This window comes from Oncorhynchus kisutch, linkage group LG26 (assembly GCF_002021735.2).
Source record: "Oncorhynchus kisutch isolate 150728-3 linkage group LG26, Okis_V2, whole genome shotgun sequence".
In the NCBI taxonomy this organism is placed as follows: domain Eukaryota; kingdom Metazoa; phylum Chordata; class Actinopteri; order Salmoniformes; family Salmonidae; genus Oncorhynchus; species Oncorhynchus kisutch.
Genome location: NC_034199.2, coordinates 7,539,431 through 7,556,448, shown reverse-complemented (window position 1 = coordinate 7,556,448; position 17,018 = coordinate 7,539,431). Strand labels below are relative to the sequence as shown.

Below are 17,018 nucleotides of genomic sequence, written 5' to 3'. Positions count from 1 at the left end.
AACAAAATTAATCGCTTACCTTTGATGATCTTCAGATGTTTGCACTCATGAGACTCCCAGTTACACAATAAATGTTCCTTTTGTTTTTATTTTTATTATTTATTATTATTATTTATTTATTTGTTTTTATTTTATATCCAAAATACCTCCATTTGGTTGGCGCGTTATGTTCAGAAATCCACAGGCTCGAGCGGTCACGACCACGCAGACGAAAATTCCAAATAGTATCCGTAAATTTCGTAGAAACATGTAAAACGTTTTTTATAACCACTCCTCAGGTTGTTTTTACAATATATAATCGATAATATTTCAACTGGGACTGTAGCTTCTTCAATAGGAGAGAGAGAGAAAATGTCTGCTCCAAACTATTGCGCATGCAAAACGCTGCTGGCACCCAGCCATCCAATGAGGCGATGTGATCTTTCTCGCTAATTTTTCAAAATAAAAGCCTGAAACTGTCTGTTCACACCATGGGGAAGCCATAGGAAAAGGAATCTGGTTGATGTCCCTTTAAATGAAGCGAAGGCAGGCAATGGAACAGAGACATTTCAGGAAAAACAGCACCTCAGGGTTGGATTTTCCTCAGGTTTTCGGTTGCAATATCAGTTCTGTTTTACTCACAGACAATATTTGGACAGTTTGGGAAACTTTAGAGTTTTTTTTATCCTAATCTGACAATTATATGCATATTCTCGATTCTGGGCCTGAGAAATAGGCAGTTTCATTTGGGTACGTTTCTCATCCAAACATCAAAATACTGCCCCCTACACTCAACAGGATAAGCAATGTCTATACACTGAATATACAAAACACCTGCTCTTTTCATGACAGACTTACAGTACTCATAGAAATCCACTCCCAGGTGAAAGCTATGATCCCTTACTGATGTCACTTGTTAAAAATCCCCTTCAATCAGTGTAGATGAAGGGGAAGAGACAAGTTAAATATGGAATTTTAAGCCTTAAGACATGGGTTGTGTATGTGTGGCATTCAGGGGGTGAATGGGCAAGACAAAAGAGTAAAGTGCTTTTTGAACAGTGTGGTAGTAGGTGCCAAGTGCACCGGTTTGAGTGCGTCAAGAATGGCAACGCTGCTGGGTTTTTCATGCTCAGCAGTTCCAGTGTGTATCAAGAATGGTCCACCACCCAAAAAACATCAGCCAACTTGACACAAATGTGGGAAGCATTGGAGTCAACATTGGCCAGCATCTCTGTGGAATGCTTTCAACACGGGCCAGCATCCCTGTGGAAAGCTTTTGACATCTTGTAGAGTCTATGCCCCAACAAAGTAAAAAAAATGTTGACCAATCACATGAACCTGCTCAAATGCTAATATAGCTTACCTTTAACTAGATTTATTGTTGGTCTTTATCCAGTCTATACCAAGCCAAGCCTACCTGGGAGACAGGGTTGCTGGATATTTTGACCCGCTGCTGGAACAGAACGTTCAGTATGCGGTTCTGCTGCTCCAAGTCAAACACGCGTGTCCTCAGCTTCACACACTCCTCTCTTAGGTCCTGGACATTCACCCACACAAGCACAAAGAAGGTGGGTTAAACGTTGTATAAACCGGCTTATAATTATACATGTCCAGTGTGCCTTCCATTATGATTTATGTAGCGCTAGGAGTTTTTCCTGACCATGTGACCTAACCCAGAAACACTTAGGGCCCTATAAGAGAATCTTCATACATTAAAATGGTAGTATGCATTCATAATATTTTACATACACACGACTCATAGAAAGTATCCCTATAATATTAATTCCCAAGCATGGCACATAAGCAGAAAGTTGATAAGCATATACCATACTACTGTTCCAGCTGGCTGATAGCAATTCTTACTTAGGTAATGTAAAGCATAGCACAGAGAATTTTCAGCCAACCTTACTTGGCGATATGTTACTTCCTCAATTCCTGAATTGAGTTCAGACATTTGTTCTAAACTTCCATGGCTACTTGCAGGTGGTTCATTTTAAATTGACAAAATGTTACCTTATTAAATTAAATCATTTTTTTGCTCCATGAAGTATATGCCGCTATATTACCTATTTCAAATCTTCTCATTGATCAAGACAGGTGAGTGTCATTGAAAGCAAAGCATGATTTGAGATAGATGTGAAATAGAATAGACTTCATGGAGCAAAACCTTGATTTTGCAACTAGCAACTAGCAACCTGCAACTAGCAATGGAAGTTTAGAAGACATGCATTGCCTTCCAAGTCGGAAATTGAGGAAGTATCGCCAAGTAAAGGGTTGGTTAAAAATTCTCTGTGCTATGCTTTACATTATAAGTAACAACGGCAATCAGCTAGCTGGAACAGTAGTAATGGCCTGACTAGCCAATGTACTAACTAGTAGTGAGCATGTGGTTTTTCAGTTTCAATAGACATGACGTGCTAACTAGAACACAACTAATTATATTTATCATTATTAGCATTCCATCATTATTTATTTTATAGCCTTAGACTTGACTAATGATGCTTTAATCAAACAAAACAAAGACAAACCTTTTGAGTGAGGAGTGCTTGAACAACCTGATTAGCCACCTTCAAGCAAAAGAGAGCAGAGAGAGAGAGGAGATAAACAAAAGAGAGACCTTGCATAAACACAACACTCAAAGAAAAGTTTAGACAATGTTCAGTCAGCATGTCATGGATAAAGAAATCTTTGTCTTTCAGGCTTGTTGTACAACGTTTGTGTGAAGATGCAGAGACATATACCTCCCCGATGTTTTCATTTTCCCCCATGATGAAATCGGGGAGGGGACTGTAGATCTGTCTCCCTCCGTTTGTTTGTACTTTAGTCACACGCGATATCTCAGACAGCATTGGGATGATTTTGACAAAATTTGGGTGAATGATGCGTCCTGCTATAGAGATCTGGTATATCCAAAAGTACACGGATTGACCAAAGGCGGGAGCGATAGTAATGAACTGAAATTAGTTAGTCACACTCAATATCTCAATTGGCCCAAGGGGGAGCTGCATCATTCATGGGGGACAACAAGTATACTGTTGCCTTGTTGTTGTTTGTTTGTTTCAAGGGCCCTAGTTGTTACTTTCATTACATATATATAAAGCTTATACTATCATCTACATCTCTACAGTAGATTGTGTGTGTGTGTTTAGGACAGCCAGTGGAATGTTGTAGATGGTAAATCCCCACACGCCCCTCATTAAGTTCTGATACAGTACAGTTGCATATTAATCCATGGCTAAAATCTAGTGTTTGTTGATCGGGAAAAGAGCGATAAAATAGATGCCAGAAGATTCAAATCAAATCAAATTTTATTTGTCACATGCGCTGAATACAACAGGTGTAGGTAGACCTTACAGTGAAATACTTACTTACAAGCCCTTAAAACTTATTAAAGCACTGTAGATTAAGAAAAAAAAGTGTTAAACAAAAAATAGATAAGTAGAAAATAGAAAATAGAAAATATAAGTAACTAATAATTAAACAGCAGTAGTAGAATAACAATAGCGAGGCAATATACAGGGGCTTCCGGTACAGAGTCAATGTGCGGGGCACCGGTTAGTCGAGGTAATTGAGGTAATGTATACATGTAGGTAGAGTTAAAGTGACTATGCATAGATAATAAATAGAGATTAGCAGCAGCGTAAAGAGGGGTCTGGGTAGCCCTTTGCTTAGCTGTTCAGGAGTCTTATGGGCTTGGGGATAGAAGCTGTTAAGAAGCCTTTTGGACCTAGACTGGCGCTCCGCTACCGCTTTCTGTGTGGTAGCAGAGAGAACTTGGGTGGCTGGAGACTTTTTAGGGCCTTCCTCTGACACCGCCTGGTATAGAGGTCACGGATGGCAGGAAGCTTGACCCCCAGTGATGTACTGGGCTGTACGCACTACCCTCTGTAGTGCCTTGCGGTCGGAGGTCGAGCAGTTGCCATACCAGTCAGTGATGCAACCAAATGTTCTCGATGGTGCAGCAGTAGAACCTTTTGAGGATCCGAGGACCCATGCCAAATCTTTTCAGTCTCCTGAGGGGGAATAGGGATTGTCGTGCCCTCTTCACGACTGTAGTGTGTTTGGACCATGATAGTTTGTTGGTGAGGTGGACACCAAGGAACTTGAAACTGTCAACCTGCTCCACTGTCCCTGTCGATGAGAATGGGGGAGTGCTCGGGACTCCTTTTCCTGTAGTCCACAATCATCTCCTTTGTCTTGATCACGTTGAGGGAGAGGTTATTGTCCTGGCACCACACGGCCTGATCTCTAACTTCCTCCCAATAGGCTGTCTCATCGTTGTTGGTGATCAGGCCACTGTTGTGTCATCGGCAAACCTGATGATGGTGTTGGAGTCGTGCTTGGCCATATAGTCATGAGTGAATAGGGAGTACAGGAGGGAAATGAGCGTGCACCCCTGAGGGGCCCACATGATGAGAATCAGTATATCGGATGTGTTGTTACCTACCCTTACCACCTGGGGGCGGCCCGTCAGAAAGTCCAGGATCCAGTTGCAGAGGGAGGTGTTTAGTCCCAGGGTCCTTGGCTTTGTGATGAGCTTTGAGGGCACACGGTGTTGAATGCTGATTTGTAATCAATGAATAGCATTCTCATATAGGTTTCCTTTTGTCCAGGTGGGAAAGGGCAGTGTGGAGTGCAACAGAGATTGCATCATCTGTGGATCTGTTGGGGGGGGTATGCAAATTGGAGTGGGTCTATGGTTTCTGGGATAATGGTGTGTGAGTCATGACCAGCCTTTCAAAGCACTATATGGCTACAGACATGAGTGCTACAGGTCAGTAGTCATTTAGGCAGGTTACCTATGTGTTCTTGGGCACAGGGACAATGGTGGTCTGCTTGAAACCTGTTGGTATTACACTCAGTTTTTGAAAATGTCAGTGAAGACACTTGCTAATTGGTCAGCACATGCTCGGAGTACAGCCTTGTGAATGTTGACCTGTTGAAAGGTCTTACTCACATCGGCTACGGAGAGCGTGATCACACAGTCGTGCGGAACAGCTGAAGCTCTCATGTATGCTTCAGTGTTACTTGCCACGAAGCAAGCATAGAAGTTTTTTAGCTCGTGTTGCTGGGCAGCTCGTGGCTTTGCTTCCCTTTGTAGTCTGTAACAGTTTGCAAGCCCTGCCACATCCGAGGAGCGTCGGACCTGGCGTAGTACGATTCAATCTTAGTCTTGTATTGACGCTTTGCCTGTTTGATGGTTCGTCGGATATGATATGAGATATGACCAGATCCTATTTTTGCCGCACTAACAATTGAAATAAATTTCTTTAAAAATGGAAGGCAGTTGTGATGAGGCAAGATCAGGTGGTACCATTCTAGCCAAATGAGAGGGCAGATACGTGTGTGAACAACCACAACGGTCCTTGCTATCCTGGATCCTTAGATTGTTCCTACCCCACTGAAGTTGAAATTTAAAATGGTTAGGGTAGGGTTTAGGGAAGCGACATCCCAAAGACCCTGGATAGCACTAAGAGGCACAACTCCAATATAGAGTATTTCTTTCTCAAAGTTGCCGTGATGTCACGTGTCCTACTTATATCAGTACACTCATAACAACCTAATAACCTAAGATTTACAAAATGTGTATTCGATCAAATAAGCCTCAAGTAGCAAGTAACCAATTACATTTTTTGTTGACCAATTTCAACACTCTCATTGACCTCCTTGCAAAAACTCCTCACTTGAAGAAGACAGATTTTGGGCCGAGTTTGCTTCGCCCCTTTCTCTCTGATGTATCTCAATCCAGGGATGAGAAATGCGATGTACTCACAATTGTCACATTATCCCCACTGTTACATCGATTACACAAGCTGCCCTTTTTGTCCTCATTCTAGGTAACAGAAGCATAGAGAATGATAGAAGCATCTAGTTGTCAAAAGGCCATATTAACATGGGCAGCACCATCGAGGGCTTCTGCCATTTTATTGTAGTCAACTGGGTGAGACTTCCAACTACATTGACTGATCCCCCCCTGGTGACCCTGTTGGAATCATGTCCAACAGGATCATCAGGAAGGATCAGCCAATCGTGAAGAAAATTGACTACTTCAAAATGGAGATAGCCTCAATAACGCTCCACATAGTGTCACAGATGCTATAATGGCACAGATACAAAGATGAGTCCTCTATATATCTCTTTGAGCAGAAATGATGTTAGGCATTTTGTAATGGCACTAGAACGTGTGTTGAACAACAAAGGATATTCAGCCAATCAGGCTCCATGCAGACTACGTCGTCACGCTATGGAAATGGCAAAATAAAAGTACAGCGTGGTTTATGGCTTAGTATATGTCAAACTCTCCCAAAACTATGGATGCTCTTCCAGTACAATAATTGCTAATCACATCGACGGCGCTGTAGTGGAGCAGGTCGAGAGCTTCAAGTTCCTCTGTGTCCACATTACTAAGGACCTTTCATGGTATGAATACAGTTATGAAGAGGGAACAACAATGCCTCTCCTCCTCACGAGGGTGAAACGATTTGGCATGGGCCTTCAGATCCTCAAAAAGTTCCACAACTGCACCAATGAGAACATCTTGACTGTCTTACCGACCATAGGACGCTACAGAGGGTAGTGTGTAAAGCCCAGTACATCACTGGGGCCGAGCTCTCTGCATCCAGGACCTCTATACCAGGCGTTGTCAGAGGAAGGACCTAAAAGTTGTCAAAGACTCCACTTCTATCTGCTATCGCACGGCTAACAGTACCGGGACCAAAAGGATTCTAAAACCGCTTCTATCCCCAAGCCATAAGACTGCTTAACAGTTCATCAAATGGCTACCCTGACTATTTGCATTGACCCCATTTTTATTTGCACTGACTCTCTTGCACCGGCTCTATGCACACTCACTGGACTCTACCCTCACACACTCACACATACTACACTGACACTCCAACACACACATACACCTACATACGCTCACACACACAAAACACACAAGCAAATTGATGCCACACACTCACACACTCAGTGGTACAAAAAGTACCCAATTGGCATATGTGGATAAAAGTAAAGATACCTTAATATAAAAGTATTTGGTTTTAAATATCCTTAAGTATCAAAAGTAAGCATAACTGCAAAAATATACTTATGTATCAAAGTATGAATAATTTCTAAAATGCTTCTAAAATGCTTCTAAAATGTATGGAGTAAAAAGTACATTGTTCTTGAAGAATGTAGTGAAGTAAAAGTAAAAGTTGTCAAATATATAAATAGTAAAGTACAGATACCCCCCAAAACTACTTATGTGGTACTTTATATTATTTTTACTTAAGTACTTTACACCACTCACACATAGAAACACTTACGTCCGGGTTAGGGAGGGCTTGGCCGGTAGGGATAACCTTGTCTCATCGTGCACTAGTGACTCCTGTGGCGGGCCGGGTGCAGTGCACGCTAACCAAGGTCGCCAGGTGCACAGTGTTTCCTCCGACACATTGGTGCGGCTGGCTTCTGGGTTGGATGCGCGCTGTGTTAAGAAGCAGTGCGGCTTGGTTGGGTTGTGTTTCGGAGCATGGCTTTTGACCTTCGTCTCTCCCGAGCCAGTACGGGAGTTGTAGCGATGAGACAAGATAGTAACTACTAACAATTGGATACCACGAAATTGGGGAGAAAAGGGGATACATTTTTTTTAAATCTCACGCTGGCTCCACTGTGTATTGATCTACACTGTCATGCTGTCTGACCCTAGTGCAGCTACCTAACTAGGAGAGTAGCTTGCACATTTGTTACTCCAGGATATTTTTATCCTCTTTGACACTGTTTAAAATCTGTCTGTTTAAACTGCTGTACTTCTTATAACTAAAACAAACTTTTACGTGACAATCTCAAATCTTTTCAATAACGTTTTAATATGAGAGGCCCTCCGTCCTCTTCCTCAAAGCTAGATTATTATTTTTCTGGGGATACATTTATTTTATGGTAGCATTGAATATGAATTAAGGTAGCAGAATATCATGAAAGGCTTGAATTTATATAATTGTGCAATTATGTTGTTTAGTTTCAGAGATCATTCAACATTTTCTAGTGTGATGTTGAATGCATTACATATTGCCAACTGTGTGAGCTGGTAGGGGGCAGAAGATAGTGGTGCTTTTGGAGGGCACTTTGAAAGGTGATGCTACTAATGACAAAGATGAGCTGGTCAAGAGTTGCGTCACAGTGACCACGAATTCACAGCTATACCATGGCATAATTTTATCTAATGAGTTACGCTAACCTTATGTAATATCAATAAGAGCTGAAGGATGGGAGGAAGGTTGGAAATTGATGTACAGCAGTAATCTGTAAACAGAAATATGAACACAGACAGATTATTCTTTGTCTGAAAGACAATTGCGCCTCCCCCTAACATATCATGCTGGCTCAGATAATTTCTTTCACATTGTCCATTTCAGCAGATCCTGAAACTATGGTAGATGAGTACCCAGGCTAGCTCAGACACAATACAACTAGATTACAACTAGATTCAGTCGCAGGTCTATTTTTTTCTTTAGCGGATGGTCTGGGGGCTTGGAACATAATTAAGCAATAAGGCCCGAGGGGGTGTGGTATATGGACAATATACCACGGCTAAGGGCTGTTCTTATTCACGAAGCAACGCATAGAGCCTGGATACAGCCCTTAGCCATGGTATATTGCCCATATACCACAAACCCCTGAAGTGCCTTTTTGCTATTATAAAGTAATTAGATAAGTAAAAATACATGTTTTGTCATACCTGTGGCTGTCAGCCAATCATCATTCAGGGTTCAACCCACCTAGTTTATAATAACAAATCATTTGTCGACTGCAAATTGACTGCAAGAAGCAAACATATGTTTGACTAAAACATAATACTTTCAAACATTGCTTATATTTTTATACAATCAAATGTCTCTTTATTTATACGTGGGAATAGTAGGGAACAGATTTCTTCAATTAAAATCATTTGGAGCTCATTCCCTTGTGTCCAACAAAAATAGAAAATACATGCACATACAGTGCATTCGCAAAGTATTCAGACCAATTGACTTTTTCCACATTTTGTTAGATTACAGCCTTATTCTAAAATTGATAAAATAGTTTTTCTCCCCTCATCAATCTAGACACAATACCCCATGATGACAAAGCAAAAACTAGGTTTTAGAAATGTTTGCAAATGTATTCAAATTAAACTGAAAAAATCACATTTACATAGGTATTCAGACCCTTTACGCAGTACTTTGTTGAAGCACCTTTGGCAGCAATTACAGCCTCGAGTCTTCTTGGGTATGAAAAATAAGCTTGACACACCTGTATTTGGGGAGTTTCTCCCATTCTTCTCTGCAGATCCTCTCACGCTCTGTCAGGTTGGAGGGGGAGCGTTGCTGCACAGCTATTTTAAGGTCTCTACAGAGATGTTCGATCACATTCAAATTTGAGCTTTGGCTGGGCCACTCAAGGACATTCAGAGAGTTGTCCTGAAGCCACTCCTGAGTTGTCTTGGCTGTGTGCTTAGGGTTGTTGTCCTGTTGGAAGGTGAACCTTCACCCCAGTCTGAGGAACAAGTTTTGTTCAAGGATCTCTCTGTACTTTGCTTTGCTCTGTTCACCTTTGCCTCGATCCTGACAAGTTTCCCAGTCCCTCCCCACATCGTGATCACCACCGTGCTTCACCGTAGGGATGGTGCCAGGTTTCCTCCAGACATGACGCATGTCATTCAGGCCGAAGAGTTCAATCTTGCTTTTATCAGACCAGAGAATCTTGTTTCTCATGGTCTGAGAGTCTTTAGGTGCTTTTGGCAACCTCCAAGCAGGCTGTCATGTACCTTTAACTGAGGAGTGGCTTCCGTCAATAAAGGCCTGATTGATGGACTGCTGCAGAGATGGTTGTCCTTCTGGAAGTTTCTCCCATCTCCACAGAGGAACACTGGAGCTCTGTCAGAGTGACCATCAGTTTCTTGGTCACCTACCTGACCAAGGGTCTTCTCCTTCGATTGCTCAGTTTGAGCAATCTTCCATTTTGGGGACCTTCAATGTTGCAGAAATGTTTTGGTACCCTTCCCCAGATCTGTGCCTCAACACAATCCTGTCCCCTGAGCTCTCCAGACAATTCCTTCGACCTCATGGCTTTGTTTTTGCTCTGATATGCACTACCAATTTAGGGACTTTTATATAAACAGGTGTGTGCCTTTTCAAATCATGTCCAATCAATTCATTTACCACAGGTGGACTCCAAACAAGTGGTAGAAACATCAAGGATGATCAATGGGAAACAGGATGCACCTGACTCCTGACTCCTTATGTAAATAAGGTATCTGTTTTTTATTTTTGCTTTGTCAATATGGGGTTTTGTGTGTAGATTTTTTTTATTTTAAATATATATATTTTTTTAAATCCGCCCCAATTTTGTGGTATCCAATTGGTTGTTACAGTCTTGTCCCATCGCTATAGTTCTCATACAAACTCGGGAGAGGCGAAGGTCGAGAGTCATGAGTCCTCTGAAACACAACCCAGCCAAGCCGCAATGCTTCTTGACACAATGCACGCTTAACCCGGAAGCCATCTGCACCAATGTGTCGGAGGAAAGACCGTACACCTGGCAACCGTGTCAGCGGCACTGCGCCCGGCCTGCCACAGGAGTTACTAGTGCGCAATGGGACAAGAACATCCCTGCCGCCCCAACCCTCCCCTAACCCGGACGACGCTGGGCCAATTGTGCGCCACTCCATGGGTCTCCTGGTCGGGGCTGGCTGAGACAGAGCCTGGACTCAAAACAGGATCTCTAGTGGCAAAGCTAGCACTGTGATGCAGTGCCTTAGATGACTGATTCACTCAGAAGTCTTGAGTGTAGATTTCCAAGGAGTTTTTTATTTAATCAATTTTAGAACAAGGTTGTAACGTAACAAAATGTGGAAAAAGGAAAGGTCTGAATACTTTCCTAAGGCACTTTATATATATACAGTGGGGAGAACAAGTATTTGATACACTGCTGATTTTGCAGGTTTTCCTCCTTACAAAGCATGTAGAGGTCTGTAAGTGTTATCATAGGTACACTTTGAGAGACGGAATCTAAAACAAAAATCCAGAAAGTCACATCGTATGATTTTTAAGTAATTAATTTGCATTTTATTGCATGACACAAGTATTTGATACATCAGAAAAGCAGAACTTAATATTTGGTACAGAAACCTTTGTTTGCAATTACAGAGATCATACGTTTCCTGTAGTTCTTGACCAGGTTTGCACACACTGCAGCAGGGATTTTGGCCCACTCCTCCATACACACCTTCTCCAGATCCTTCAGGTTTTGGGGCTGTCGCTGCGCAATACGGACTTTCAGCTCCCTCCAAAGATTTCCTATTGGGTTCAGGCCTGGAGACTGGCTAGGCCACTCCAAGACCTGAAGATGCTTCTTACGGAGCATAGTTCTCACTCCTTAGTTGCCCTGGCTGTGTGTTTCGGGTCGTTGTCATGCTGGAAAACCCGGCCACGACCCATCTTCAATGCTCTTACTGAGGGAAGGAGGTTGTTGGCCAAGATCTCGCGATACATGGCCCCATCCATCCTCCCCTCAATACGGTGCAGTCATCCTGTCCCCTTTGCAGAAAAGCATCCCCAAATAATTATATTTCCACCTCCATGCTTCACGGTTGGGATGGTGTCTTGGGGTTGTACTCATCCTTCTTCTTCCTCCAAACACAGCGAGTGGAGTTTAGGCCAAAAAGCTCTATTTTTGTCTCATCAGACCACATGACCCTCTCCCATTCCTCCTCTGGATCATTCCGATGGTCATTAGCAAACTTCAGATGGGCCTGGACATGCGCTGGCTTGAGCAGGGGGACCTTGCGTGCGCTGCAGGATTTTAATCCATGACGGCGTAGTGTGTTACTTATGGTTTACTTTGAGACTGTGGTCCCAGCTCTCTTCAGGTCATTGACCAGGTCCTGCTGTGTAGTTCTGGGCTGATCCCTCACCTTCCTCATGATGATTGATGCCCCACGAGGTGAGATCTTGCATGGAGCCCCAGACCGAGGGTGATTGACCGTCATCTTGAACTTCTTCCATTTTCTAATAATTGCGCCAACAGTTGTTGCCTTCTCACCAAGCTACTTGCCTATTGTCCTGTAGACCATCCCAGCCTTGTGCAGATCGACAATTTTATACCTGATGTCCTTACACAGCTCTCTGGTCTGTGAGAGCCGTAATTCTTACTGGTTGGTAGGTGATTAAATACTTATGTCATGCAATAAAATGCTAATTAATTACTTAAAAAGTCATACAATGTGATTTGTTTTAGATTCCGTCTCTCACAGTTAAAGTGTACCTATGATAAAAAATAATAGACCTCTACATGCTTTGTAAGTAGGAAAACCTGCAAAATCGGCAGTGTATCAAATACTTGTTTTCCCCACCGTATATATTTTTTTGCCCAGAAGACTTGGGGGGCCAAATAAAACCACCCAAATTCGGCCAGCAGACAGTTGGGGAACCCTGCAGTACAGCTTGGCTTGACATGACTCGGTTATGAATTAACCAATATAGTTGAGTCGGTTGTTCCATTTCAATTCAATAGAAAATATAGCCCTTTAATATGGGTCTCCCAAGTGGCGCAGCGGTCTACGGCACTGCATCTCAGTGCTAGAGGCGTCACTACAGACCCTGGTTCAACTCCAGGCTGTATCACAACAGGATGCGATTGGGAGTCCCATAGGGTGGCACACATCGTCCAATTGGCCCAGCATCGTCCGGGATAGGATTTGGCCGGGGTAGGCCGTCATTGTAAATAGGAATTTGTTCTTAACTGACATGCCTAGTTAAATAAACAAATAAATAAAGCTATCATGACAAATCTGATGTCATCATGACACAAAGCACCCTGAGAGATTGCCTGAGTTTGTAACATTAGTTTTTGATGGGATTTTTTGGCAGAGTGAATTACTCTCACTACAGTTGTGTTGAAACATTTTGTCTTCTACCTGAATACTTAAAATTCAAGAGGGCAGCAATTGCCATGGTAACTGCCTCATTAAGGAAGCCTCTTCAAAAATGGAGAGGGAGATGGAGAGACAATCAGCCCGTTGTAATGGAGGAGAGGAGGAAAGGAGCACACTCAACCCACACTAGCTCGCTCCTGGCCAGTCTCTGAGCAGGAGGAGAGGTCTCATCCCTTAGAACTCCCATGCTTAAATCTCATTAGATTCAAACCCTGTATAACTACACTCTATACTTTATGGATGTTTCTGTAAGGAAACTACAGGAATTCCTAGTCCTTTCCAGACCATATCAAGGATTTCAGCTTAGAGTAAACCAAGTGAACTGTGTGTCTGTGAGAGATAAAGAGAGAAATACACACTCACCTCATCCAGACAACGTTCATACTGCTTCCTCTGGTTGTCGTTCTCCATCGTCAAGGCAGAGTTCTCCACCTGTAATAGCAAACACCTCCAGATAAACTGAATATGTACACAAAAAACAACTTCACATGTGTCCATATTCTAAATATAAATCTGTGAACAATTCCAGTCTTCCAGATAAAGATACCACGTGTATACAACGTATACACATTGTCTCTTGACTGAGCTGAAGGTAACCCCGGTGCTTCTTAACATGGTCATGCCATGAGATTTTACTTCTAACCAAATGAATTAGAGCAAGCCTTTCATCTCATTAACTGTCCACCACATTAACTGTCCATAACATATACTAACAGAATTCTGACCAGAGTTACATGCCCGTAACTTAGACATTCATGTGAATGTCCCATCTCGCTCTAGTGACTCCTGTGGCGGGCCCGTGCGCAATGCGCGCTGACACGGTCTCCAGGTGTAGTTGTTTCCTCCGACACATTGGTGCGGCTGGGCTTCCGGGTTAAGCAGGCATGGAGTCAAAAAGCAGTGCTGCTCGGCTAGGTTGTGTTTCGGAGGACGCACGGCTCTCGACCTTCACCTCTCCCGAGTCGTACGGGAGTTGCAGCGATGGAACAAGATTGCAACTACCAATTGGATACCAAGAAATTGTGTTAAAAAAATGAAAATAATAGGAAAGACAAAGAAAAGAAGAGAGCGATTTTTAAATAACCCTTGACACAATGCTGTAAGTTCAAACGGCTCATTGCTGGCTTTTGCCAGGTTGTTTAGTTCTCCAGATGTGTTCATATGACCTACTGTGTGGAGTTATTGCCTAGCACTGGTTCTGGAATGGTGAACGTCTGAGCAACACTAATTTAAAAAGAGTGGCAATATAAATCACAACAGTGTCTGAAAAGAAGGCAAAGTTCTTCTGAGGAGAAAGAGATCGTAGGACACTGATTCAGAGGTGTTGGGTTATATGCGGATGACACATTCAATTTGAATGCAATCAGTTGTGCAACTGATTCCCTTCACTTGGAGTTAAAAAGGCCAACGAAGTCATAGAGCCTATAAGACTATCCCATTTAAAGGTCACGGAAATCCAAGTTATGAGCTTGAACTTTAAGAGGTAGGTGCCTTATAAGATATGGGCTGGATGGGGCCTCAATCTGCTATTGATGTAATATCACTTCACCTTTCCAAATGAGTCTTATTGATTTACAAGCTGTACTCATTTGCCGATCATTCCACTACTTTCTGCCGTTATCCAGGCCTTCCATTTTGATTGACATGCAGTTAACACAGTTTCAACCCAGATATCTGTCTCACTCCTTTGACTCCTCAGCAAGCAAATGTGAAACAAATGACTTTTTGGTTGAGGTTGTGAAGGGAATCATATGAGAGGCTTCTCCAGACAGTGAGCACATTGGGCTGGATCTGTGTTCATTTGTTTATTGACTCACTTTCATATGCAGCAAATTGTTCATTGCATATTACACATGCTCTCAAGTGTGCCTTCACGGCTGGAAAACTAGGAAAGTAGTTTGAAATTAAATGGAAAAACATGTCAGGTCAATGAGTTTCAGTCTAAAAGTGTATTTACATGTAGAATTTAAAGGGATAGCATCCACCATGAAAATATGAGTCTGAAAGTCTGAAAATATCCAATAGGGTCTACAGAGGCAGACAAGTTAATCAATGTAATTCAAGAAGCCAGTTCATCTAATGGCATTACTAAAGAAGTCAAGGTCATGATTGCATGCTAAATGGAATTTGGATATCGTCCTCCTGAGATGTCCTCAATTCCAGATGAATTTCATTATAATAAAATGAAAACTATGAAGGCTATTGCTGAGTTAGATGACAATGTTTGCATTAATCCAGTCTAATTCATTGATGGATATAATAGTTCATTACTCCTGCTGATCCCTTGATCATCAATATATCTGATTGGGGTATAGACTTAAATCACAGTCACACGGGGTGGGGCACATTTATGAAATCCTTTCTGTATGAACTGGTAAAGCAAAGGTAGACCTTTTTTTTTTTTAATTGTACTATATATCCTAAAAGTAAGTGTTTTATGTAGTGCATGAATCTCTATCTTTTCCTGGTTCAAAAAAAGACTGGTAAATTTGGATTAGTTAGAGCATCACTATTCCACATGAATGTATTTCAGGAAAAAAACAGATCACTATTGCTGATCTGGGGTCTGCAGACAGATGGTAAGTTCTATTAGCTTTCTGTAGAACAGGTGTGATTGAGGAATACTATCACAGGATCATGTGCATGGAATCATTTCTGGGTAACAATTAAGTACCATACTGTGATTGTTTTCAATTAAAATTGTCATAAATAATTTAAAAAACATCTTATCAAAGAGCAATTTCTCAAGCAATTTTGCTAAGACTGTCTGGCAGTGTTTTCAGGTTTGGAACTCACTTTCTTATTGGTCTATTAGCCAATTTAATCAAGTGTTTCTGCTTGGTGGGAGAGAAAGCCTCCAAGATTGTCCGTCCCTGAACTACATACAAGTAACATCGTTGTGACTGGCACTGTATTTACTTTTCATTTATGCTTAAATCATGATCTTAATGATATAATACAAATGAAGCATGTGCCAATGTGAGTGAGCTTCAAATTCCTGACCAACTTCGATTATAACCAAGTATATGGTATTACAGCAAAAAAATAAACCATGGTAAATCACCCTATGAAGTAATTATTATCCATAATTGAGGATGGAGAGAGGTACTGAAGTGGAGAAGAGACCCTACAGTGCCTGAGCTTACCTCCAGGGCCCGTAGTCGCTCTAGAAGTGGCTTGGCCTCGTGGGAGTCCTCCTCATGTCCCCTAATGCTGCATCCTGGAGAGTTGGGCCTCCTATCTATCAAAGGGGGTGTTGGGCCCTCCAGACTGTTCTGCTGTTTCCACATCTCCTCCAGGAGTTTGTTCTAAACCATTGAAAGAGGGGTTGGAGAGAAACACAGAGCTGTTGAAACAGTTGCATTGCCTATTGGAACTAACGGGGTATATGCCTCGTCAATTTTCTCCAACCTACAAGATACACAGTATTAATGGAAAGATCTTGAATTTGGCCATCATTTGTGGATTTTATTTAATCATGTACAGTAGGTGAACAGCTATTCTGTATTAGACTTCCAATTCATTGTATTTTGACTCCTTCCAAGAAAATGTTATATTTATGTAGCTGCCTCTTCACAATTATAGTTAGTTTGATAGCCACCACTAATACTGTAGGTTACTTCTTATTTTTCTGGCTGCTCATTTGACTGGTTTTCCACCTGAACTCATATGGGTGTCTTTGGTTGACCCCCCAATATTTATTGATTGAACCATAGAGATAATTCATCCCAATTTTTCTAACATTATGAAAAATGGGACCCCAGATGTTACAAAAACATCAACATTTACGAAGGTCTCCTTCCTTGCATCAATCCATGAAGTCTTGTGAACTGCTGTTTAAAAATACATTGTGAATTATGAGGCTTATTTGCATTTGTAATACGCTTCGTTGGTTTTTATGTCAAGCACTTTGACCCTCGCTACCTACACCAATCAATTGCATCTCACAAGTGCTAAAGGTGAGGACTAATCGAAAAGATAGAGGCGTGTGGGTGCATAGTGTGCCGTCTAGTCTTCAAAACGTCATGGCCTCAAATCGATTTAGTGTTCATCACATTGCAACTTTCTCAGAACCAAGCAC

At 42.0% G+C, this 17,018-nt stretch overlaps 1 protein-coding gene across 1 annotated transcript in view; it reads right to left on the bottom strand.

Moving 5' to 3' along the window:
• The window catches only part of LOC116357684 (nck-associated protein 5), a 78,706-nt gene that overhangs the window by 37,304 nt on the left and 24,384 nt on the right, over positions 1–17,018 (bottom strand). Inside the window, exons 3-6 of the mRNA XM_031805445.1 lie at positions 16,084–16,245; positions 13,301–13,369; positions 2,508–2,546; positions 1,397–1,516 (exon numbers count right to left, since the gene is read on the bottom strand). Of these exons, the coding sequence (XP_031661305.1) occupies positions 1,397–1,516; positions 2,508–2,546; positions 13,301–13,369; positions 16,084–16,245 (390 nt within the window). The remainder of the gene's footprint in view (positions 1–1,396; positions 1,517–2,507; positions 2,547–13,300; positions 13,370–16,083; positions 16,246–17,018) is intronic.